The sequence below is a fragment of the Tamandua tetradactyla genome, chromosome 9, assembly GCF_023851605.1.
Source record: "Tamandua tetradactyla isolate mTamTet1 chromosome 9, mTamTet1.pri, whole genome shotgun sequence".
Classification (NCBI taxonomy): Eukaryota; Metazoa; Chordata; class Mammalia; order Pilosa; family Myrmecophagidae; genus Tamandua; species Tamandua tetradactyla.
The window spans coordinates 62,803,519-62,829,920 of NC_135335.1; the positions used below are offsets into that span (position 1 = coordinate 62,803,519).

At 36.3% G+C, this 26,402-nt stretch overlaps 1 protein-coding gene across 1 annotated transcript in view; it reads right to left on the reverse strand.

Moving 5' to 3' along the window:
• The window catches only part of DNAH5 (dynein axonemal heavy chain 5), a 293,865-nt gene that overhangs the window by 255,680 nt on the left and 11,783 nt on the right, over positions 1 to 26,402 (reverse strand). Inside the window, exons 6-15 of the mRNA XM_077114905.1 lie at positions 25,375 to 25,512; positions 24,466 to 24,642; positions 22,940 to 23,053; positions 22,147 to 22,254; positions 9,464 to 9,586; positions 8,677 to 8,892; positions 6,532 to 6,639; positions 4,819 to 4,904; positions 4,043 to 4,364; positions 2,691 to 2,897 (exon numbers count right to left, since the gene is read on the reverse strand). Coding sequence (XP_076971020.1) covers positions 2,691 to 2,897; positions 4,043 to 4,364; positions 4,819 to 4,904; positions 6,532 to 6,639; positions 8,677 to 8,892; positions 9,464 to 9,586; positions 22,147 to 22,254; positions 22,940 to 23,053; positions 24,466 to 24,642; positions 25,375 to 25,512 — 1,599 coding nt within the window. The remainder of the gene's footprint in view (positions 1 to 2,690; positions 2,898 to 4,042; positions 4,365 to 4,818; positions 4,905 to 6,531; positions 6,640 to 8,676; positions 8,893 to 9,463; positions 9,587 to 22,146; positions 22,255 to 22,939; positions 23,054 to 24,465; positions 24,643 to 25,374; positions 25,513 to 26,402) is intronic.

Genomic DNA, 26,402 nt, shown 5'->3' on the forward strand with positions numbered 1-26,402 from the left:
CAAGATGTTCTGGGAGTGGTTTGCTGGCATTCCATAACTCAATCTCTGCCTCTGTCACATGGCTACTACTTACCTGGTCTTTCTCTTCCTACTCTGTCCAAATTTCTTTTGCTTATAAGGTCACATTGGACTAAGGCCCACCCTCATTCAGTATGGCCTCATCTTAACTAATAACACCTTCAAGGGTCCTATTTAAAAATGGGTTCACATCCACACCCTGACTTAACTAATAGATTTATAACGACTGGATGGGGGTGTTAGGACTTGAATATGTCTTTTGTAGGAGACATGATTAAATCCCCAACAGCTTCCTTGAATTTTGGTTTCCCCTCACCTCAAAAGCCAGTCCTTAGTTTTATTTTCATATTCTTTCTCTTCTAGCACACTTGCTAATGTTAGATCTCTTTTAGACTATCTTAATTTGCCAAGACTGCTATAACAAAATACCACAGATTATCTGGCTCAAACAACATAAATATATTGTGTAACAGTTTTAGAGAGTAGAAGTCAAAATCAAGGTGTTGGGGTGTGCTGTGCTTTCTCTAAAGTCTCTAAGGTGCTGGTGGTGGTTTGCCAGTGATCCATAACTCAATCTCTACCTCCACCACCAGGCCATCTATCTCCTATCTTCTTCTACTCCTCCTACTGTGCCCAATTTCTTCTGCTTAAAAGAAAATAGCCAGCCTATTTCAAGCTACTGTCATTTCCATCCTACACCAGTAAAATCGTTGTAAATTGTGTACCCACGGACACTCTCATCCACTTAAAATCCATTCTTCAGCCAGTAACCAGAATGATTTTTATTCTGTGCCCAATTTCTTCTGCTTAAAGAATTCCAATAAACTAACGAAGACCCACCTGAATGGGTGGAGTCACCTCTCTCTCTAATCAAAGGGTAATACCCATAATTGGGTGTGTCACATTTCTGTGGAGAGATTAAAGGATTAAAACTCTCCCTGATTCAGTTTGGCCTCATCAGAATCTTTTTAGAGCCTATATAGAAATGTGTTCAGGTTCAAAGGACCGGAAGTTAGAATTTGAACATGTCTTTGAGGGGGACATTATTCAATCCATAACACAGGCCAATGACTTTAAATAGTAACTATATTCTGATGTCTCCCAAAAGTATGCCTCCAGCTCTGACTTCTCCATTGAAATCCAAACTTATATATCCACCTGCATGGATGACATCTCCAATTGGGTATCTAAAATCACCTTATACTTAAGATGGAAACTACTGACTCCCTCCTGCCCCTCACTGTCTCCCCAAAATATAGTCACTCCATATTTTGTTAACTCTATAAATGGAACTTCCATTCAAGGTCACTACATATGATTGCACAAGTTATGGAGGATACAACGTCGACAGGAATACATTGTAGCACTACTTCAACCCAAGGAGTTCCACATGCTAAAACACAGGAATTATCCTTAAATTCTTGTTTAACCTACCTGTTGGCTTAAATCTCTAATTCTCTGACCTACCTAGTGCCAGCCTATTTCAAGCTACTGTCATTTCCATCCTACACCAGTAAAATCGCTGTAAATTGTGTTCCCACGGACACTCTCATCCACTTAAAATCCATTCTTCAGCCAGTAACCAGAATGATTTTTATTATAAAACAGATTGCGCCTTTCCTCCTGCTCTTCCAATGGCTTCTCGGGGTACACAAAATAAGACCTTATGAGATCCACATGGCCCGGGCCCTGCAACCCTCCAGCCTCATTCTATGGCACTCTCTCCCTCACTCCCTCCACTCCAGGCATCCTGGCCACTTTCTGTTCCTTGAACATGCCACCTCATACATAGGTAGTCCTAGCTTAAAGCCTTTGTAAGAACCTTCAGTTCCTCCTGCCTGGAATGGTGCCTGTGGACATTCACCTGGCTGGATTGTTCACAGCCTTTAAGTTCAGTTCAAATGTCCCTCTTGGGAGAGGTCTGCCCACTCAGTCTAAAATATCTCTTTATGTTACTCAGTCTTTCCTTCTTCATAACTCTTATCAATAGATGGAACTTATTTACTTCTGTTACCTTTTAATTTTTGACTCATCTCTAGAATGTGAATTTCCTGAGAATGAGGACCTTCCTAGTCTTTTTTCCTGCCAATCCTAATTACCTAGAGTAATGCTAGAAACACAGCAGGCACTCCATAAGTAATGGGTGAATTGATGAATGAGTTGTGTAAAGAAAATATTAAAGGAGAAATATTAACACAACTTGTACAATGGCATTTTTTCATGCTCCAAAAGTATTGTACCTGCAAATATGTTTTTCTTTTCTTTTGCCATAAAGGACACTACTAGGACAATTGACAAGATTTCAATAAGGCTTGAGGGTTAAATAATGATATTGAACCAGGGTTAGTTTCCTGATATCAAAAACTGAATTGTAATTATGTAAGAGAATGAGTTCATTTTAGGGATATATACATTGAACTATTTAGGGATAAAGGAATACCATGTCTGCAACTTGTTCTCAAAGTGTTTAAAAAACTATAATAATATAAAAAGAGAGTTTATAATGCAAATATGGTAAAAATTTTAACACTTAGGGAATCAAGTAACAGCATATGGGAATTCTTCATACTATTTCTGCAACTTTTCTGTAAATATTAAATATTCCAAAATAAAAATATTTTTACATGCATTCTGGATCCAGTCAGAAAGGGTTAAAAAGAAAAGTTTTATACCTTCATGTTACTGAAGTTCTTTTTGTATATATAGCGTTTCTGGAAGATGGCAGCTGCAAATGGTGAGACTTCCAGACCCATCTGTGACATGCACTCTGTTTCTCTAAATAGAGTTAATATCTGGGGATCAAAATTTACAAACAATTCTCCTGTGCCTGGAGCCTTCACCAATAAAGAAGCCTCAAGTGCTATGTGAATGTCTTCGATCTGTGGGAAGAAATCAGCATTATTCCTAAGAGAAAGTTCAATACATATATGGGGTATCTAGATCAGCCATTTCTTTGAAGGAGAATTTTTAAGTGCTCTTCCATGGAGTTGAGTGTAATAAATTAAAGCAAGTGAGATCATACATTTTTCTCTTAAGTTCACCTTCACATTCTTGGGACTGATGTTTTACATGGTCAGGTCAAAAAAAATTCATTAGTCCTGATTCTCTCACATCTGTCAGCTAAGTGGACACTGCAGAAGCGGTGACTTTTCAAAAGCCATGTAGATCCAAGACACTTTCATGCCAACTCAGTTATCGTTCCTAACAAAGCTTACTAAATTCCATTATCAGTTATCTAGAAAAGCAATGAATACAACTATGAAAAACACATTGTTATTGACCCAAAAACCAAAGGCTGAAGCTGGAAACTCAGAATCAAATCAGAGACCTTCAGTGGCTGCATTTTATCTGCCAAACATACTTCCTGCCAATCTACAAAGAAATGCAAATATTGGAAGAACATGAAATACAATGCAATTTGATTAAGGACTAATACAGCCAAAGAAAATCTTAAGAATTTGTTAAAAACTCATATTGCTATTCACTGTCACATTTGAGGTCTTATTGGATAATGAAAGAAGGAAGGAATGAAGGAAGGAAGAGAAGAGGGAGAGGAGAATGGAGAGAGAAACAGGCAGGCAGGCAGGAAGGAAGTAAAGAGGGAGAGAGAAAGAAAGGGAGGAAAGAGAAGAGTGATGAAGGGAGGAGGCAGAGAGAAATAGGCATGAAGGCAAGAAGGAAGGAAGGAGGAAATGGAGAAACAAGAAAAAAAAAAAAAAAAAGAAAGAAATCCTAACCAGTCAGATAGAAGAACTAATAAACAGGATCTTCTCAGTTTGGAGGTTATAAAATAAATAAAATTGGGTTTCTATTATCTTGTTTAAGTTTTTATTTCAAAATTAACCACCGACTTTGTGGCCATATTACAGTCTTTGACTGATTACCCACACACAACCAAATCTACCTTATAAAATACACGCAAACTCAAATTTCTTTCGGAATAACACTCTCAAATGCTAGAGGAAGATTCCCCATTGATTTAACAGTGGGCACCTCTTGGAGAAGCCCAACCTCAGATGCTCACTTGTTGAAGCCATGCTCTGTGGTAGAGAACCTCAAACTCCAGCAGGACCTTGGCCATCCTATTGTAGCTGCGAATTACGGGTTTGGCTTCAGCCGTCCGTAGCACAGATGGATGTTGCTGGAAAAGGTCCATTGGTTGTTGAATTCTGTGGAAGAGCTGGCGGGCCCATAAAATCTTCCCAGCAATGGGAGGCTGGTCTCGAGCCAAAGGAGGATCATATTTCTGCTTGGTATATAGCTTTGAAATCATGTCAATGTCAGTCCCATAGTTCTCAAGGATTAGCCGGTATTTGTCATCAATACCAAGATTAGGGATATTCAATCTGATTAAAAATAATAAAAGACTCTAATTCATGGGAAGATATCTAGCAATCTCATTTATTAGTTTTTATTTTAAAACATATGCCATTTCTGGAAGATAAGGAGATATCTGAGTTGTATATTAAATGAACCAAAATTGTAAAAATCCTTAAAACCTAGGCAAAAGTATTAACTTGGTAAGAATCTTTTCAAATTACTTAAACATTAGAAAATATTATTACAGGCAGTCATATAGTACTTCAAAGCTCAGAGTATTCTCTGCTTTCAAAAGTAAAACAGACACTGAAGTTAGAAACTATGAGGGACCTAAGAACTGTGACCTTGGGACTCAGATTGTCAAGAGCAGGTCTTTCTTTCTAGTAGAATATGAAATAATCATAATAACATTAGCTAAACTATGTTTGCGTTACTCCAGTTTTTGAAAATAAAATTTAGAAAATTGTTTCACATCTTTACCTTTCAAATTTCTTTAACATACTTAGAGCTTGGTTTGTGTTTTGAATTTTTTCAAATGTAACATCCATGAACTTCTGTAACTCATTCTGAAAGGGAGTAAAATCTGATTATAAACAATGGATTAGCTTTAGCAACAAGATAAAAGAACTCTACATTCTCTACAAACACATAAAATATAGGTCAAAATATAGCAGAAAATTCAATATGCACCTGAGCTTAAAAAAAACATAAATGCTCACAGCCGGAAACAAAGACAGACTTGCAAGGCAGAGAAACAGTGAGAGTTGGCTCCATGACCAGCTCCAGGGATGCTGGGGGCAGGTACTGACCTAGGACTGAGCATGGGGGCTTTATCACCAATGCGAGTAGAGGAGCAGTGGGGTCCTTAAAATAATGCCCAGCCCTTGCAAGGGATTAGATGATTCTGCCCACAAGTTGGGGAAAGCTGAAGTTGTCATCTATCTGAAGCGATGAATGGGGAAAAAAGAACACCCTAGACCAGGGTTCCCACACTTTTTTCTGTTAAGGACCAAATGGTAAATCTTTCAGCATTGTGGAAGCAAGGTCTCTTTTGCAACTACTCGACTCTGCCATAGCAGTGCAAAAACAGCCTTACTCAATATATTAGCAAATAGACAGGGCCAGATTTGTCCCTCGGGCCATAGCTTGCTGACCCTGGCCCCACAGCAATTGAAATCCAATTCCAGTGCCACAGGTAGATTAGGAGTCCAAATTAATACTACAAATGAGATGAGGAGGTCTAAACCCAAGAAGTTAACATAAAGATTTATCTGGTTTTGTCAAGACCTAAGGGATTCGACAGAAGTAACCACAAAGCCACTATATAGAAAACACTCCCATAGCTCAGAGCCAGAGAAATCCCCCAGAAATAATAATAATAATAGTAATAATGATCCCTGAGGATAATAAGGTCAAGTAAATGCACAAGACAGCTTGGGTTTGGTTGGAATCCAAATAGCAGCGTGAGAAGTTTCAGGGCTCCAGTCCCCCACAGAATCTTTGAAAAACAAGCAAGAATTAGCAGAAGCAACTTTCTCAAAGCTCTAGAAAACAGTTAAAGGACTGCAGTCACAGGGAAAATGCCAAATCAGATAAGACCACTTTAAGCTCTAGCAAGGGTTGGTGCATGAGTGCACCATTGGCCCCTCCCCCACAGCTCCACTAGCTCAGCTGGGACCCAGCCTGGAGGGTCCCAGGGCAGATCCCTGGTCCTGGATCCCCAGGAAGCAGAGTAGCCCTCGTATACATACTGGGAGCAGGCATGTCTGTCCCATCTGTCTAGTGATGGCCCGAGGGACTCTGCAAGACACTGATAACCTACTCCTAAATCCCCTTTGGTCATAAGCACTGTTATGGACTAACAAACAAATAGAAACAAATTTCCATATTCCAATAACGCCACAATGTTTCAACAGAAGGTAGAAGTTAACTTTCTAAGAACCAAGTTTTCTAAGAACTTTCTAAGGAAGACGGGCAGAAGAACGTGATTAGAGATCATTATTCAAAGCGCTATTTAAGACCCTTTAATCCATGAAAACGAAGCCTCAATTATCCACCTGAGATCACAAAATGTAGGCTGAGGTTGCTATCATCACCTCTAGACGTAAGAGCCTCTCCTTCTGATTAGCAGCAATATACAGAATGGAAAGAATAAACACGTCACTCTCAACAGGAATTTTATTATAAACCTACATGAAGTTCATTAGTTTGCTTGCAAAACTCTTCGTAATCCTGGTCAAAATCTGTTTTCCGTTGGTCTAAGACATTATATTCCTTTTTCTTTATGGTTGAAACAATGCCCTAAAATATTGTGAAAGAAACAAAACACTATTTCAGTATTCTTGCCTTCATTATATAAATTCTTAAATGTAGAACCTGTGCAATAGTTCCCAGGAAAATCAGTTGAAAGGAACTCTATTTCTTTAATTCTCACATTTGTTTAGTACTTATTATAAGCAGTATAATGTTCTGCTGCATTCAAACAAATCATTTGGAAAGAATTTTTTTGAGGGTTTCTTTATTTTTTGGAGAAAATGATAAGATAAAAACCATTTTGGATGTGGTCTTCACTTTATCGTGTTCTTTAAAAATTCCTTGTGAATCACGCATGAAAATAATTAAAAAGAAGCCCTGGGGTAGCTTTTCGTAGAAGTTTTTTCATGGAAAGCCTAAATCATCATAGAAAATTAATAAGACTTGAACAGAACACAAAGAACTTGGGAAGAAAATAGTTGTTATAATATTTACAGGCAAAATAGTAGCTTCCAAGCCACAAATGTCTTAAATAAAATGTCAAACCACAATCTACCACTTAAAGAATCTCTAGAATTAATTGCTTCCCACTGCCCTGCAAAGTTGCAGTCTGTGGATATGAAAGTACAAATTAGGCAATTCATTTCCTTGAAAATACTATTGTCATAAGTTTTGTTTGCTCCAAATAATGAGCTATAAAGCTCTGTGATTGCTCTTAACCAGGTACTAAGCCATTCTCAAACTAAGGTGCTCACATTGTTGACAGAAGCATATAATGTTTATGAAAAATATCGGGCTTCTTTCTACAATCTCTTCTTCAAAGTTACTTCCATTTAAATACCAATTCGAATCTTTCAATAGAAAAAAGTTTATAAACTGCATAGCTTCTTGAATAAAACAACCTACTCTTTCATGCTGTATAACCAGAAAATTAATTCTTTAATCTTGTTCTATGATTGGATTTAATAATCAATTAAAAGAATCCAGTTAAATAAATGAAATAATTAATCATGAGCATTGAAAAAAGTCATCAAATCCAATCTACTTACCCACTGACTTGACAGATATTTATTATACACATATTATGTGCCAGTAAACTCTGAAAATACACAAGTGAACAAAACAATAGACAAGGAGCTTACATACTTAAGGGGTAGTTTATAAATATATTAAGTCACAAATAAATAAAGGCAATAATTTCAGAAAGTGATAAAAATGGGTAATGTGACAGAGGTCAGGGAAAACTTTATTGAGAGGGTCCTTTAAACTGAGATTTGGAGACCAAGGAAGAGAAAAAAACATGTGACATTCAGAGGCAGAACTTTCTAGAAAAAAAATTTTTTTTCTAGACCTATCCCATTCTATGGTCTCTACTTTCAGCAGCCTTGGAAGCTAAAACAAATAATCAAGTACAAAAGTAATATATTTAAGTTTAGTGTCACTGTCCCCAAATAAGAAAAAAATTGGCTATATCCACATTGAGTATGAAAAACACATTGTAAATTGCTTTTTAAAATTCTTTAAAATATCACTAGATCATTATGCTCTGTTTAAAAATTAATATTAGTCACACACCCTCACTATTAGAGCAGTTGACAATCAAAATAATTAGGAATTTCAGAGCTAAAATAAAATCTAATGTACTTAAAAATATATATGTCCAAATAAAATGCCTTAATGCAGAGATAATTGGATACTGCTCAGAACTCAGGGTCACCCAGTACCTAACACATTTTATAAGTGTCATTTAATATTTCTTGCTTGAATAAGTGAAATAAGTTACATTTAAACATTTTTCTTATGCAACTAATGAAAATTCTTTTTCCTAACAGTGATTAATTTTAAACTATTGGGAAGCCACTCTCGTAGCCAAACATCTGTAAAGGACATATGAGCACCATTTCAAAATTGCCAAATAAACCTGATTTCTTTATTGTTAAAGGGCCATTAGATTATATTTTACTTTACAGACTATACATTTTTCTCTTCTTTTGATTTTAAACATTCAAAAATACAGGTATTTGCAGAAAACATTAAAGTCTAATTATGGATAAGGGTAATAAAATTGGTTTCAAAGTACAATACCTGATACTTAGCCACCATGGTTTCCAGTCCTTCAATTTTAGAATCTTGTAGGACTGAGTATGTCGTGAAGGTTGTAAAGATATCTATAATCTTAGCAAGGCGTCGGTGGAATGTTTCAAATTTTCCAAAAATATACATCTCACTAAATTCAAACTGTTTTTCATTTGGACTTTGTTGAAGCTTTTGTTTTGTCTTATGAAAGCAGTGCTGGTATTCCTTAAAACCAAAAAACAAAATACAAGAAAGGGAGCATAAAAAGCATATAACCTTACTCTTTTCTAAAACAATCTTATTCTTTTAAATCAAGGGCATGGATTTGGAAACCCTTTCACAGTCCCTCGTCTTTGCATTTCCTCACCTGGAATGTCATGTGTTTCCAATCTCCATTCTAGCAAACCCTTAATTATTTAACAGGCAACTCAAAGTCTTCCCACCTTGATCCCCACTGCATAAATAACACCCTTGCTCTATTGTATTGTAATTCATCTCTTTATTTCTCTCCCCATTCATCTATAAGATGTTTAAGGAGGAAAATGTATCATAGTCACCTTTGTATCTCCAGCAACTGGCACAGTGCTGGGCACATAGAAGATCCTCAAAATGGGTAGAGAAAGTGAATAAATTTTCTGGGAAGACTTAGTAACACAACTTTCTAAAGAGTAAAGAATTACTATTATTTTTAGCAACCAATAATATGCTAGATAATTGTTCAATGTTTTAAGATAGGATCTATAAAATTACATTAAAATAATAAAATATTTAAATGCATTACTAATCTGACCATTACCTGCTTAAGTTTAATTGCAGATGATAATTTTTCCACAACAACATCCTGAGGCTGGTCCCATATGGAAGCTGTTCCATTGTTGGTAATGTAGGTTTTACATGCAGATATCATCTGATTTGTCACCTGCAATTACCAACAAAATGATGTTAAGTATATCAAATAGACAAAGACTATAGATTGGACTAGACGATCCCTAACTCCTCTACCTGTTCAAGTCCTCTATTTCTGAAACTGGACTTTGGGTATATTTTTTGCATCACAAAATGATGACCAAGGATAGAATGGCATAATGTCTGGGGTTTGCAAAGGAAGGGGTTGGGAGTATCAGTGAAACAAGAGTGGCCGTGTATTGGTAATCCCTGAATCTGGGTGGTGCATAGGAGTTCACTATATATTTCTCTTTTATTTCCTATCTGTTTCAAAATTTCCATAATGAAAGGTTGTGTTTTTTTAATTGGATAATGATGATTTCACAATTTTAATAAAAACAAGTTTCCAAATAATATTATGAATCTAAAGTAATAAAGCAAATTGACTTTTGAATTTCGTCTACACAGGGGATATTCCCAAAGACCCTAAATACAGTTTTATAATGTAAAGAAGTTGGAAAAGGATCTCACTCATGGACTTCCCTCCTTTTTTTTTCTTTTTTTTTTGTCCTACCAACACTTGAACAGAAGGAAAATAGTCTCCCACTGAGCTCTCAAGGCTAAGGATCCCGGGAGGAATTATGTTTCCTACTGCAGTAGAAAACAGAATACAAGTTCTGATGAGTCAAAATCCTCCAAACTTAATGCAACAATTTGAATTTTTGCCTAGGTAATGAAAAAGTCATTTACTTCTTAGAGATTACTCACAATAAGAACAGCAACAGCACTTACCATGAACACATAAGGACATAAGGCATAAGCATCCTTATGCTTTTTTGGCAGAATCATTATAATTGCTTTATAGATTGCTAGAATGTTGCTAGTGGCTTTTATTACCAAGATTACTGTTCTAATAACACCAAGTAAACAACTGTAGCATCAAATAAATTTGCAATAGTGGCATATAAAATATGAAACAGAAAACACTGGTTAAATATGGTTTCTCTTAATTAAAATTTGGCCAATTGGAATAAATAACATACCAAATAATATGGGGAAAAAGATAAAAAAAACACTTTTTCACTGGTATACATATGCTAAATTATGTATTATAATTACTTCAGGAAATAATGGTTTATGAATTGTTAGAATCAGTCTCTCACCTAACTTTAATTCTATCTCTATTGACAGACTAAGATTTTTTAAGTTGTAAAATATATGGACATTGGATTGTGCCAATGTTGCAATTTTTAATTTTTAAAAGTTAACTATTGGCAAAGAAATATGTGACCAAGGACCAAGAGCTCAGACACAAAATGGCAGAGTAGGAAATTTTACAAATCACTCCCTCCACTAGAAAAATTAAAGAGTTGGGAAAAGAGACTAAAATTTACTATATGAGAACTTTGGAACCAGAATGGAGTTAGAAAACTACAGAAGTAGCGGAAGAATTGAGAGGCTGTTGAGAGTTCAGCTTTTAAGTGAATGTACCAGCAACTAAGCAGCCCCATTGCCCAGCGTTGGTAAGTAGCTGCTGAAATGGCTGCAGCTGCACCTGTAGAGACCCAAATTCCAGGAGCAGTTGTCTGGAGTCTGGGCTAGCAAAGGGAAACTCCTCTTTTAAAGGTTAGGTTTGAGAGTAGAGATCAGTTTGGAGGATCCATGAAGGACCAACATGGAAGCTGGCCTCAGTTTTGACCCACTGGACAACAACACTTCCAATCTCCCACCAGCATTCACCTGGAGGTAAAGAACTAATGTGCTTTTTTTATCTCCTTGTGTGTGGGCATTTCCTGGACTGGCATACCCCTAAGGACACAGCACAGACTTTGGCCTTAGTTTCAGGATCTCAGCAGCAGCAGCTTCTGGCTTCACACCAGCTTCTAGGCTTAAAGACCTAGTGCACATTTTCATTGGTTGGGTTTCTTCTTTCTCTTTCTCTTTCTTGTGTTATTTACTCTGACAAATTCCTGAGAGCCCAACATAGATGTTGGACTCATTTTCTCTCAAAAGTAGCATCTCCTGGCCTCATACCAGTCTACAGTCAATGTATTCCTTTCTCTTTATGTTTCTTTGTTTGTTTTTGTTTTGTTTTGTTTTTTGCATGGGCAGGTTCTGGGAATCAACCTGGGTCTCTGGCATCACAGGTGAGAATTCTGCTAATGAGCCACCATTGCCTGCCCCATTTTAATTTTTTTATGGGAGAGGGAGGTCACTGGATTTTTTTTCTGTTTCATGTTTCTAGGTCTGGTGGATCCTCAAAAGTGATAGCTTCTGGCTTCCTACTAGCACAAAACAAGAGACTTGGAGAGGCAGGCAGTGCACTTCCTTATTTTTCTACTTGCTTTTTTTTTCTTTCTTTCTTTTTTGTGGTGTTTTGTTGATTGGTTGGTAATTTTTTTCTGTTTTTATCTTTTTCCTACTCTCTCATCCTTTCTTTCCTTTTTTTTTTTTTCTTCTTTTTGTTCTTAGCCTGGCACCCTGAAGAGTGGGAGAACTAGATTTCCAGAGTAACAACATAATACTAAGAATCTCCAGTCATCAACGAAAAATTAGAAAGGAGACAAGAAGGTATGAACCAGTCACAGGAAAAAAAGAAGAATCTGATAGAAAATATTCCAGAGGAAGTGTAGTCTTTGGAATTAGTAGCCAAAGATCTTAGAATAACTCCCTAAAATAGGATAAATGAACTAAAAGAAAACATAGGAAAAAGCTGAAGGAAATTGGGAAAACAATAAATGAACAAAATGAAAATAATGAGACAGAAATTATAAAGAAGAACCAAATGGAAATTATGGAACACAAATTACAATAACTGAAGAGAGAACTTTAACAGAGGGGTTGAGGGAACAGACTGGAGGAAACAAAACAAAAAAAGGAATAATGAACTCAAAGACAAAACAACTGAAATTGTCCAGGAGGAGAAATAAATTGAAGAGGAGAAATAAAAAGGAATTAAAAAAAAAAAAAAAAAGAACAGAGCCTGAGGAGTATGTGGCACACATCAAGTATACCAATATATACAACACAGGATTCCCAGAAGAGGGAGAGAGAGATAAAGAACTGGAGAAGTATTTGAAGAAATAATGGCATAAAACCTCCTGTATTGATGACAGATTTGAATATACAAATCCAAGATGCTCAATGAACACCAAGCAGGAGGAACCCAAATAGACCTACACCAAGACACATTATGATCAAACTTTCCAATGCCAAGGGCAAAGACAAAAATCTTAAACACAGGAAGAGAGAATCAATGCATCACATATAAAGGGTCCTGATGAAGATTAACATCTGATTTCTCAGTAGAAACCATGGAGGCCCAAAGACAGCAGAAGGACATATTTAAAGTGCTCAAGCTAAATAACTGTTACCTGAAATAATGTACCTGGCAAAATGAGGAATAAATTAAGATACTTCCAGTAAAACAAAAAGCTGAAAGAGTTCATTACCACTAGACCTGCATTCCAGGGAATGCTAGAGTGGGTCTTCCATGTTAAAAGAATGGACACTAGACAGTATCCTGATAAGAAATAATGATCTTGCTCTCCAGTGAACATAACAATATGGGTAAATATATATGCCAGTATTACTTGATTTTTCATCTGTAGTGTTTTCTTTTACTTCTTTTAAGGATGAAAATTCAGATATATAAAATACAAGCATAAATCTTTGTTACTGGGCACACAAAGAATAAAGATGTGCTCTTCCCCATAAGTGGCCCAGGGTATTCTCTAAAAATGGTTTACAATTCATTTGACCCAGAAAACCCCATAAAACTGTGCAAATCAAGAGGTTCAAATCTTCCTGTTCACTTTAAGGATGCTTAAGAAACTGCTCAGGCCATCAAGGGTATGCATATACAAAAAGCCACCAAGTATCTGAAAGACATCACTTTACAGAAGCAATATGTGCTATTCCGTCATTACAATGGTGGTGTTCATAGGTGTGCTGGTTTGAATCTCTGGTGGACACCAGAAAAGCCATGCCCTTTAATCTCATTCAGTATTGCTGGGTGGGAACATTTTGATTGTTTCCATGGAGATGTGACCCACCCAATTGTGGGTGGTAACTTTTGATTAGATGATTTCCATGAAGGTGTCTCCACCCACTGAAGGTGGAGTTGCTTACTGGAATCCTTTAAAAGAGGAAACATTTTGGAGAGAGTCCCTTTTTTTGGTAGAGTCACAAGAAAGCCAGCAGACGCCACTATGTTTGCCATGTGCCCTTCCAGCTCAGAGAGAGACGTTGAATGTCATCAGTCTTCTTGAACCAAGATATCTTTCCCTGGATGCCTTAAATTGGACATTTCTATAGACTTGCTTTAACTGAGATATTTTCTCGGCCTTAGAACTGTAAACTAGCAACTTATTAAATTCCCCTTTTTAAAAACCATTGTGTTTCTGGTATATTGCGTTCCAGCAGTTAGCAAAATAGAACAATAGGTGTGCCCAGGGCAAACAGTGGGGCTGGATGCAGGGTCAGTGGCCCAAAAAGAGTGCTGAATTTTTATTGTACATGCTTAAAAATGCAGAGACTAATGCTGAATTTAAGGGTTTAGATGTAGATCTCTGATCATTGAGCACATCAAGGTGGGCAAAGTCCCTAAGATACACCACAGGACTTACAGAGCTCAGGGTCTTATTAACCCATACACGAGCTCCCCTTGCCACATTGAGATGATCCTAATTGAAAAAGAACAAATTGTTTTTAAACCAGAAGAGGAGATTGCACAGAAGAAAAAGACATCCCAGAAGAAACTGAAGAAACAAAAACTTCTGGCTCAGGAATAAATTTATCATAAAATAAATGCAAATTAAAGTAGAAAAAAGAATAAAGATGTTATTTGTGTTGTGAACAACATAAAAGGGTTGTGTAGGCTATTGTGTACTATGTAGGCTATTGAAGTTAACTTAGAATCAACACAAACCAGATTGTAATAAATTTAGTATGCTAAATATAATACAAATGGTAACCATTAAGAAGACATCTAAAAGATTTATACAATAGAACAGGGTAAGTGATGCAAAATGGCTTATTAAAAATGAACATGTAAACAAAAAGGAAGGCAACAATGGAGGAAAGGGAGTTCCAAAAAAAAAGGTATAAGAATTACAAAAAAAAACAACTAGCAAAATGGCAGAAGTAAATCTTACCTTAACAATAATTTCCCTAAGTGTAAATGGATTAAACTTTCCAATAAAAGGCAGCGGTTATCTGAATGGATAAAAAAACATGTCCCAACCATATGCTATTTACAAGAAACCCATCTAAGATCCTTATACAAATAAGTTGAAGGTGAAAGATGGAAAACAAATATTTCATGAAGATACTAATCAAAGGAGAACAGAGGTGGCCATATTAATATCAGAAAAAAAATGACTTTAAATTAAAAAACTATTAGACAAGACAAAGGACATTATATATTGACAAAATTCAATAAAAAGATTTAACAATTATAAATGTATATGCACTAACAATAGAGTGCCAAAATAGAATTGATAGAATTGAAGGAAGAAATAGACAATTCTGCAATAATAGTTAGAGATTTAAATATCCCTCTTGTAACCCTGGATAGAAAATCTAAACAGAAGTTCAGTAAGGAAATAGAGAACCTGAAAAACACTATACACCACCTAGAGCTACTTGACATGTAGAACATTTCACCCAACAACAACAGAATATATATTTTTTTCAAGTGCACATGTATCACTCTCTAGGATAGACCATATGTTAGGGCACAAGAGAAGTATAAGAACATTTTTAAAACATTGGAATCATAAAAGTACCCTGTCTGACCACAATGAAATTAAGCTAGAAATCAGTAACAGAAGAAAACTAGTAAACTTAAGAAGATGTGGAAATCACATAGCACACTCTTAAGGAACCAATGAGTTAAATAAGAAATTATAAGGAAAATAAGAAGATATTTAGAGACAAACGAAAACCAAAACACAACCTACCAAAACTTAGGGGATGCAATGAAGGCAGTGATCAGAGGGAAAGTTATAGCTATTGTTCTAGTTTGCTAGCTGTTGGAATGCAACACAACAGAGATGGATTGGTTTTTAATAAAAGGGGATTTATTTCATTAAAAACATGTAGTTCTTCAAAGAAAAGGCAGCTAACTTTCAACTGAGGTTCTTTCTTATGCAGGAAGGCACAGGGTGATCTCTGCTGGCCTTCTCTCCAGGCCTCTGGATTCCAACAACTTTCCCCAGGGTGATTCCTTTCTGCATCTCCAATTCTGCATCTCCAAAGGCCTAGGCTGAGCTACGAGTGCTGAGACGAGGTATGCTGAGCTGCTTGGGCTGTGCTATGTTGAGCTCTCTCATTTAAGCTTCCAGCCAATTAAATCAAACATCATTCACTGCAGCAGGCATGCCTCCTAGCCTCTGATTACTGCAGATGTAATCAGCATCAGATGAGGTTCACATGCCATTGGCTCATGTCCACAGCAATAAAACTAAGCACCTTCACCTGGCCAAGTTGACACCTGAACCTAACTACCAAAGCTATGAATGTCTATACTAAAAAGAAGAATAATCTCTAATTAATAACCTAACTTTACATCTTGAGGAACTAGAAAAGAACAAAATGAACCTAAATTTAACAGAAGAAAGGAAATAGTGAAGATTAGAATAAGGAAAAATGAAATAGAGAATAGAGAAACAGTTGAGAGAATAAAACAATAACTTTGGTTTTTGAAAAAAATCAATAAAATTGACAAACCTTTAGCTAAACCAACGAGAAAATAAGAGAAAAGATGCAAATAACTACAAAAGAGTAAAATTGGTGATATTGTTAATCACCTAAGGAAAATAAAAAGGATTATAAAAGAATGTTATGAACAATTACATGAGAAAAAAATAGATAATCTACAAAAAATAGAAAAATTCCTAGAAATACATTAATTACCCAGACTGTCTCAAGAAGAAATAGAAAACTTCAATTTTTCTTAAACTTATCACAAGTACAGATATCGAATCAATATTCAAAAACCTTCCACCAAAGAAAACTCCAGTACCAGATGGTTTCATTGGTGAATTCTATCAAACATTTAAAGAAGAATTAATGCTAATTCCTCTCAAGCTCTTCTAAAGAAATCAAGAGGAGGGAATACTTCCTAATTTACTGTATGAAACCAACATTATTCTTATACCAAAGGCTGTTAAAGACAACAAATGAAAAGAAATGTATGAAGCAATTTCCCTGAATAGATGCAAAAATCCTTATATGAAATACTAGCAAATCAAATCCAAAGGCAAATTTCAAAAATTATATGCCATAAGCAAGTGGGATTCAGCCCAGGAATTGTTTAACATACAAAAATCAATCAATGTAATATGCTTTATAAATAGAATAAAGGGAAAAAAACATATCACAATAGATGCAGAAAAGGCATTTGACAAAATCCAGGACACTTTCTTGATAGAAGCACAGAAAACTAAGACTAAAAAAGGAGCTTCCTCACAGCTAACATCAAACTCAATGGTAAAAGACTGAGATTTTCACTCAAAGATAAGGAATGAGAAATGGATGCCTGCTTTCACCACTGCAATATAACACTGTACTAGCTATGAATGTCTATACTAAAAAGACTTGCCCAGGCAATTAGGCAAGAAAAAGAAATAAAAGGTATCCAAATTGGAAAAGAAGTAGTAAAAAAGTATAAAATCTTTCTATTTGTAGATTATATGATCTTATACATAGAAAATCCAAAGGATTCCACCAAAAAATATTTAGAGCCAATATATGAATTCAGCAAAGTGGCAGGGTACAAGATCAAAACACACACACACACACACACACACACACACACACACACACACACAAAAACAATTTTGTTCCTATTCACTGGCAATGAATAATCCAAAGAGGAAATTATGAAAACAACTCCATTTACAATAGCATCTAGGAATATATCTAGGAATAAATTTAAGACTATAAAGATATGCATGCTAAAAACTATAACACAATATGGAAAGAAATTAAAGAAGACAAATAAATGGCAAGATATCCCATGCTCACGACTTGAAAGAGTTAATACTGTTAATATGCCAAGATCATCCAAAGCAAAATATAAATTTAATGCAATCCATGTATACAGTAGAAGGAAAGATAAAAGATAAAGAGTGGGACTGTATAACTTAGTGAAACTTGGAGTGGTCAGTGATGGTGATTAAATGTACAAATATAAGAATGTTTTTCCAGGAAGGAGAACAAATGAATGTCAACATTTCAAGGTGTTGAAAATGGAACACTATATGAAAAAAATACAATCAATGCAGACTAGAGTCTATAGTTAACAGTAACATTGTAATATTGCTTCCAGTAAATGTAACTAAGAAGTGAATAAGAGGGAAATATAAGGGAGGAGTATAGGACTCTTGGTGTCAGTGTTGTTGTTTCTCCTTTTCATTGTATTTTTTATTCTTCATTTTTTTTCTTCCTCTTCTTCTTCTTTCTCTGATGAAGAAATGGAAATTACCTTATATAGATTGCAGTGATAAGTATATATCTATGCGATTATACCAGGAACCACTGATTGTTTACTTAGCATGGATTGTACGGTATGTGAATAAAACTGTTTAAAAAATAAACAGAAAGATACAAGTGCTGGAGAAAATGTAGAGAGAGGGATGTTCTGTTCCCCATTCACTGTTGGTAGGGAAGTAGAATAATGCATCCCATCTGAAGGGCAGTGTGGTGGTTCCACAGGAAGCTAAGTATAGGATTGCTATATGATCCTGCAACCCCACTATTAGGTATATACCTGGAAGAACTGAAAGTAGGGGCACAGAATGGGATGTGCTTATGTGGTATTATTCACAATTAGCAATAGATGGAGGTGGCCTAAGGGTACATCAGCTGAAGAACTGAAGGGCAAATTGCAGTATATACATACAATGGAACACTGAGTGGCTGCCAAAAGAAATAAAGTTGTGAGGCAAGCAACTAGGTGAATGGGCCTTGAGGACAGTCTGTTGAGTGGTATAAGCCAGAAACAAAAATACAAACATTATAACATAACATCCACTAATATGGTAGAACTAGAATGCATGAAGTCTGAGAATTAAATCCAGGAGCATAGGTTATCAGGGAAAGGCTTATTGTAAAGGTTCTTAGACTATAAAGCTCTTAACAGCAATCACATCGACTCTAGAGTTGTAACGGTTATTTCTAAATTCTGTGCTCTTTGTGTATAAACTGGTTGGTTCCTGGAACTTTGTATAAACTGGCTGGTTCCTGGAACTTGGATATCTGTTGACACCTGAGATTCAGAGTTAGAGCTCTGCAGCTATGAAAGTCAGCATTACCCCATATAGCAACTGTTTAAAAAGCTGAAAAAGAGATAAGACTTCAATTAGAGCTATGAATGAAGCAGATCTAGTTACATAAAACCTTCAATAGGGAGTGAGCTCTTGGTATCCACCAGTTATTGTAATGCCCTGATACATCTCAGAGTAATTTTGGCAGAGAATAAAAAACTATTTGCAAAATCCCCTTGAAGGACTGGGGGGAAATGTGGAACTATTAAACTTCCCCACATGGGGAGTTTCAGATTTCTCACAAGAACTGGGGACTACCAATTTAAAAGGCTGAGCCCTTGATCTTGGGGTTTGCCCTTACGGGCAAACTTATTCCAGCAAAGAAGCTAAGCCCACTTATAATGATCCCTAAGAGTCACACTCCGGGAGCCTCTTCTGTTGCTCAGATGTGACCTCTTTCTCAAAGCCAATTCAGCATGTAAACACACTACCCTCCCTGCTACACAGGACATATTCCTAGGGGTGTAAATCGCCCTGGCAACATGGGACATGACTCTCACAGATGAGCAGCTTGGGACTGAGAAATACTTCCTGACCAAAACTGGGAGAGAATGAAACAACATAATGTGTCACTGGCTGAGAGATTTCAAATAGAGTCATGAGGTCATTCTGGAGGTTAATCGTATGCATTATATAAATATCCACCTTGAGTTTTTAGTGGATTAGAATAGCTCGAGGGAAATACCTGAAACTGTTGAACTTTATTCCAGTAGTCTTGATTCTTGAAGATAACTGCATAATTGTATACCTTTTTCAGCATAACCATGTGATTGTGAAAACCTTGTGACTGACACTTTATCCAGTGTATGGACAGATGAGTAAAAAAAATAAGGGCAAAACATAAATAAATAATAGGGAGGGATAAGGAGTATGGATATTTTGAGTGTCCTTTCTTTGTTTTTATTTTTATTCTTTAAAGTAATGAAAACGTTCAAAAATTGATTGTGGTAATGAATGCACAACCATATGATGATACTGCCAAACCACTGAGTGTATACTTTAGATGACTACATGGTATGTGAATATATCTCAATAAAATTGCACTAAAAAAATTTAATGCAACCCCTATTAAAATCCCAGCAGCTCTGTTTTTGTTTTTGTTTTTTTGTTTTTTTTTTGGTAGTAGTGGAAAAACCAATCCTCAAATGTAGATGGAACTACAGGGGGCACCAAATAGTCAAAAACGTTCTTGAAAAAAAACTGGGTCAGAGGACTCACACTCCTCAGCTTCAAATTTATTACAAAGCAACAGTCATAAATACAATGTGGTGTGGCATAAAGATAAAAAAAAAAGATCAGTGGAACAGATCCATAAATAGACCCATACATCGATGGCCAAATGATTTTTGACAAGGGTCTACAAACATGTGGTGAGGAAAGAATAGCTTCTTCCCACAAAAGGTGTTGGGAATATGGATATCCACAGGCAAAAGAATGATGTTAGACACCTGTCTCACAATGTATACAAAAATCAACTTAAAATGGATCAAGGTCCTAAATATGAGAGCTAAAAGTTTAATACTCTTAGCAGATAGCACAGATGCAAATTTTCATGACCTGGGATTCAGCAATGGACTCAGATATGATACCAAAAGCATAGCAACAAAAGAAACGATAGATAAATTCAACTTCATCAAAAGTAAAAATACTTGTTCACCAAAGGATATTATCAAAAAAAGGGAAAACACGATCTACAGAATGGGAGAAAATACTTTCAAACTATATATTAGATAAGGACACGATATCCAGAATATACAAAGAACTTCTACAACTCAACAATATAAAAGACAACCCAGTTTAAAAACGGCCAAAAGACTGTATTAGACATTTCTCAAAAGAAGATGCACAAATGGCCAACAGATACATGAAAAGATACTCAACCTCATTGCCCATTATGGAAGCGCAAATTAAAATCACTCTGAGAAACCACTTCACACACACAAATCGCTATTATTTCAGAAGAAGAGAAAATAAGTGTTGGATAGGATGCATAGAAACTGGAACTCTCATGCCTTTTTTGGTCATATAAAATGGTGCAGCTACTGTGGAAAGCAATATGTTGATTTTTCAAAAAATGAAATACAGGAAAACCATTTGATCCAGTAATTGCACTTCCAGGTATATATACAGAGTAGAAACAGGGTTATAAGCAGTTACTTGTACACCAACACTTAGAGAAACATGATTCACAATAGTCGAAAGCTGGTGTGTTGGTTTGAAAGGAAGTATGCCCCCTAAGAAAAGCCATGTTTTGATATAAATGCCATTTCTTAAAGGTAGAATAATCCTTATTCAATACTGTATATTTGAAACTGTAATGAGATCATCTCCCTGGATGATGTGATTTAGTCAAGAGTGGTTGTTAAACTGGATTAAGGGACGACATGTCTCCACCCATTTGAGTGGGTCTTGATAAGTTTCTGGAGTCCTATAAAAGAGGAAACATTTTGGAGAGGGAGATTCAGAGAGAGGAGAATGATGTAGCCATGAGATGCAGAGAGTCCACGAGCCAGCAACCTTTGGAGATGAAGAAGGAAAACGCCTCCCGGGGAGCTTCATGGAACCAGAAGCCAGGAGAGAAAACTAGCAGATGACGATGCCATGTTTGCCATGTACCCTTCCAGCCGAGAGAGAAGCCCTGTGTTCGCCACATGGCTTCTCACTTGAGAGAGAAACCCTGAACTTCATCGGCCTTCTTAAACCAAGGTATCTTTCCCTGGATGCCTTTGATTGGACATTTCTATAGACTTGTTTTAATTGGGACATTTTCTCAGTCTTAGAACTGTAAGCTTGCAACTCATTAAATTCTTCCTTTTTAAAAGCCATTCCATTTCTGGTATATTGCATTCCGGCAGCTAGCAAATGAGAACAGCTGGAAACAACACAAATGTCCAACAAATGAATGGATAAATAAAATGTAGTACATACACTATAATGGAATACTATTTGACATAAGAAAAATGAAACTGTGAGACATGCTGCAACATGGAAGAACCTAAAAAACATTATGCTCAGTGATATAAGCAAGGCACATAAAAACAAAAATTGTATGATACCACTTGTAAGAGATAACACTAATTAGTAAATTCAGAGAAAGAGAAATTACATTAGAGGATAGGAGTAAGGGGTAATATGGGGGAAGTGGAGAAGGGGGAGTGTTTGTTTGTAAAAATAAAATTTTTTAAAAAGATAATGCTGCTTACCCTGTATCATATCCATATGGAAAATAAAAGTGACCATGGACCCTATGCTATGCACTTACCTTTACAAACAGAGATGTTATCTTTTCAGAGGTGTTGTAATAATGAGAGATACTATAGATCATTTTAATTGCATTTATAAGTGTAGGAATGGCATCGATCATGGAAATCTGGAACATACCACAAAATTTTCAAGGAAAAAAATGATAAAATTCAGCAAAATTCTAATTTTAATTGTCTTATCATTCTACTTTGATTAGAATAAAGTTTATCTAAGAGATTTCTATTAAAACTTTTTAAATATTATCTAATGCTTTACATGAGCATAAGATGTTTAAGGATCATTTTATATTTACTATTTTAGTCATAGAAGGTGAATCAAATTTTATTTCAATGCAGGATGTATTAACTTGCTTTTAATTACAAGGAAGTTGTGTTACCAGTTAATTTTGTATACTATAAAAGCACGTACTTCCCAAACTAAAAGATAAAAAAACACCAGCTAATGACCGATGACTTTTCCCACAATTTGGGGGATATAGATTAGAATGAAAATTGCAATATTTAATGGAAAAAGGAAGTATGTAACATCTCATATACATTTCTCTCCTTCTCAGTCTCTCTCCTTCTCTCTCTCTCCATATATATATATATATATATACACATGTATGTATCCTTCTCTCTCTCTCCATATATATATATACATGTATGTATATAATTTTCTTGAGATGAAAAAGAGGTTTCTAAAGACTTTTCCAACATACTACAATAGCTGTGGACCAAAACTCAACACTCAATCCAGCCAGTGCAAAAAGTGTCATCAGTAGACTGAGGAAGTAGAAATTGTTAACTCACAGGATCACTGCTGTACAGGGGATCACAGCATTTTTCAAGTGTGTACAAATATTTGACATTATCCTTCGCTTCATTAGCTGCATCAGTGATTCGAACATCCATGTCCCTCCAAGTCTACAAGAAAGCAATTTCAATGCAAATGTTAGTAGGATTTCCCAATACAACAGCTGCCAAGTGTTGCCATAAGTACCTTGGATTAGGCTTTCAGTTTATTCTGTGCATTTTGCGTAGAACAGAACCCAGAGCAGTGAGGGATACTGTTACACTAAAAAGCAATTTAAAACATTTTACTAAATTTTTAAAGGCACCTCTCTCTGGCCTTCTTTTATAAAATCTCTTCAATAATGAGAGCAAAAACACCTTCTCCCCTCTATTGGCTACTGGACCCACTGTGCACCTCTCTTCCATATTTCCCATCTTCCCTCTACTGTAACCTCTTTCCCTATATCCCTATCCTTTTGCTCATCCATCGATGTAACAATTACTTATTAACTATCAACCATGTACTAAGACTTGCTATGAGTGAGGAACATCAAAATGGAAAGAGATCACACATTCAACTGACTTCATGGAAATCCTACTGATAATATTTCTGAAGTGTATTGAAAGTCTCACCACTCAGACTTCTTTGAACACTAATAAAAGTAACTTTTAAGTGCAGTTATAGAAAATTATTTTTAATTACCAAAATCATTTGCTTGGACTGAAACATCCATGCAAACTGCTAATAAATAGCCATTGTGGCACCAATGCCAGGTGTGGTAGGCAGATTCCAAGATGGCAATCAGTGATCCCTGGCTCCTAGTATTTCCTGTCCCCTGGATGATGGGCTGAACCTACTGACTTGCTAAAAGACCATGGGTGCTCTCTCATCGGTTCATTTTAAGAGAAACCAACTGCCCTATTGGAAGCTACCCTAGGAAGAGTCCCGTGTGACAAGAACAGGAGGAGGCCTCCAGCTGATAGCCAGCAGTGACCTGAATCTTGCAGCACTACACGAACCAGCTTGGAGGCAGACCCTCCCCCAGCTGAGCCTTCAGATGAGCCATCACCAACCATAACCTCATGAGAGACCTTAATCCACAGGTACCCAGCTAAGCGCTGCCCAGATTCCTGACCCACAAAATGTGGGATAAGAAACATTTGATGTTTTGGGGTAATTTGTTATGTAGCAACATAAAACTAATACACCAAGACCAATAAAAAATGGGTAAGTAAATTTTCATTTATTACCACCTGTAACTGGTCTGAATGTATAATATCTAATCATTTTATGATGTTTTGTCCTAGTATAATCCATATACATAATGCACCCCAGTCAATAAATGTCTTTAATTCAAAGACTATTTCCACAGTATTCAAAGTTATATACTATGAAGGAAATACTGTCCCATCTTGTAGTATTAATAAGTAAGTATTTTTCATAAAGGTATAATATTTTTCAGTTCCAAGTTACTCTCTGACACGAAAACGCCTCTAGAGAATTCACATTCTCATTTTATAAGGCCAAAACTATGGCTGACAACCTTCAGGAGTTTCGACCTGGCAGCAGCAAGCACAGCCAACACCGCCTTCACATCTGGACTTTTCAACTGATCCAGAAGATAGTTAAATTTGGATAGCCTTTTTTTCCAGTGCTCCAATTCTGCTCGGGGCCCAAGGTCATCTGCCTCCTTACGCAGCTGGTTGTTTTCCGCAAGGACCTTTAAATGCACATGGAAAATATGAACCATTGAGAGGGGGCTGTACAATGAAATGTTATACTTCAGTATGAAAATAAGAAAATAAAGCAATTATGCTCTCTGAATCGTGATATATTTTTATTCACTTACATGCTTTGAATGACAGCCTTTACTAACTTAACGTGTATCCATTTTTAACACTTCAACCAAAAAATGTTCTCACCAAGAACTACTTATTTAGTGAGTTTTAATGAGCATTGAGAGGCCATGAACTCACGAAGTTTCGTGTTTTCACTTACTCTATAACCTTGGAACAATATATAACCTGAAAATCCCTGTGCCTTATATCCATTGATTTTAATCGTGCTGACTTTTTAATGTAATATCCACCTTCATTTAGGGACTTTATGAAAATTTTTTTTAAGTTTAAGTTTCAAGTTCCCTTTTGCAGGCTATGCTGAATTAGAAAACTCCTTGTACTTCTGCAAAAGACCTCTCCAAAGCAAATAATATCTTAAGAAAAAATTGGCAAAGTGCAGCCCTCTATGTAAGTTTATAAAAACACTGTTTTCATTTCTTAGAATCCTTTAGTATTGCTTCTTAGTTATTGATTATAAATGAAAATGACCTCAATCTCTCACCTCTTAGGGACTTGTAATAAAATACTTAAGTAAACAGGAATGACCTACCTTCTTCCATGGTTTAGTTCAGTAACGTGGAATCAGAAACTGATGTTTCATTTCTGAAAATTACCTGTTCTGTCTGTTTGATCCATACTCTCATACAAGCCTCTATTTTTTCCAAAGTCTCAGGGTTATTAGCGATTGCCAAGTAATCCAGAGGTTCCTTCAGGGTTTTCAATTCAAATATGTCACACTTTTGAAGGTTCACCTAAATAAAATGAAAATTACACAATAAGGGGCTGCTTTTTTAAACATACACACACATTTTTGGTTGACTCCTAGCTCTCATCTAACTACCCTCTCCCTCAAAGATCCCAAAAGCATGGGGCCAGACGTATAAGATCCCTGAAGGCACCTCTTAAGCACTGAGTAAACCTCTCAAGATGATTGATTCTGAGGTCAAATTGGGGGGTGAGGGGTGTCAAAATAAAAAAAGGACTGAACAAGAGAGAAAACGGACCAACACAGAATCTGGGAATTCATAAGGGACTTGGAAATTATCCAGCCAATTTATAAAGCCAAGGAGAGTGAAAGGAACACTTCAGGAGAGTGACCTAGGGAGTGGTGTTTGAGGGAAATTTCTAATCTCACTTATTGTTTTTGAAACTAATCAGAGCAAAAGACCCCCATGTCCTTACCCATTAACATCCTTTCAGGTCTCAAGTCCACCAGCAAACACTTGGGCCCAGTTGGGGGGCAGGTGGAGGGATTTTTGCCTTGACAAAGAAACCTGAAGTATTTTTTTTAAAAAAACACCTGTAATATACTGAATCACAAAATGGACCTCATTATTTGCTAAGGACATTTTCCTTCTGGTGAATTCAGATCTCAGGCCCAATCCAATTTTACTAACAATAAAGATATTAGTTTTCTCTCCGTTGGTTCAGAACCAGGTTATTTGTCACCCTCAAACTCCAACATGGTCAAAGAGCCACTTCATGACCACCTGGGGCACACCACTCTAAAACCAAGTTGGGCTTTAGGTACAGCAGGTGGAAGGAGCAGGTGGAGAGTGGGGGGTGCCAGACGCTGGGTTCGCAGGGGCAAGGCCTGCCCACAGCTGCATGGACATCGCCCTCCACATCTCCCCGTCCTTCT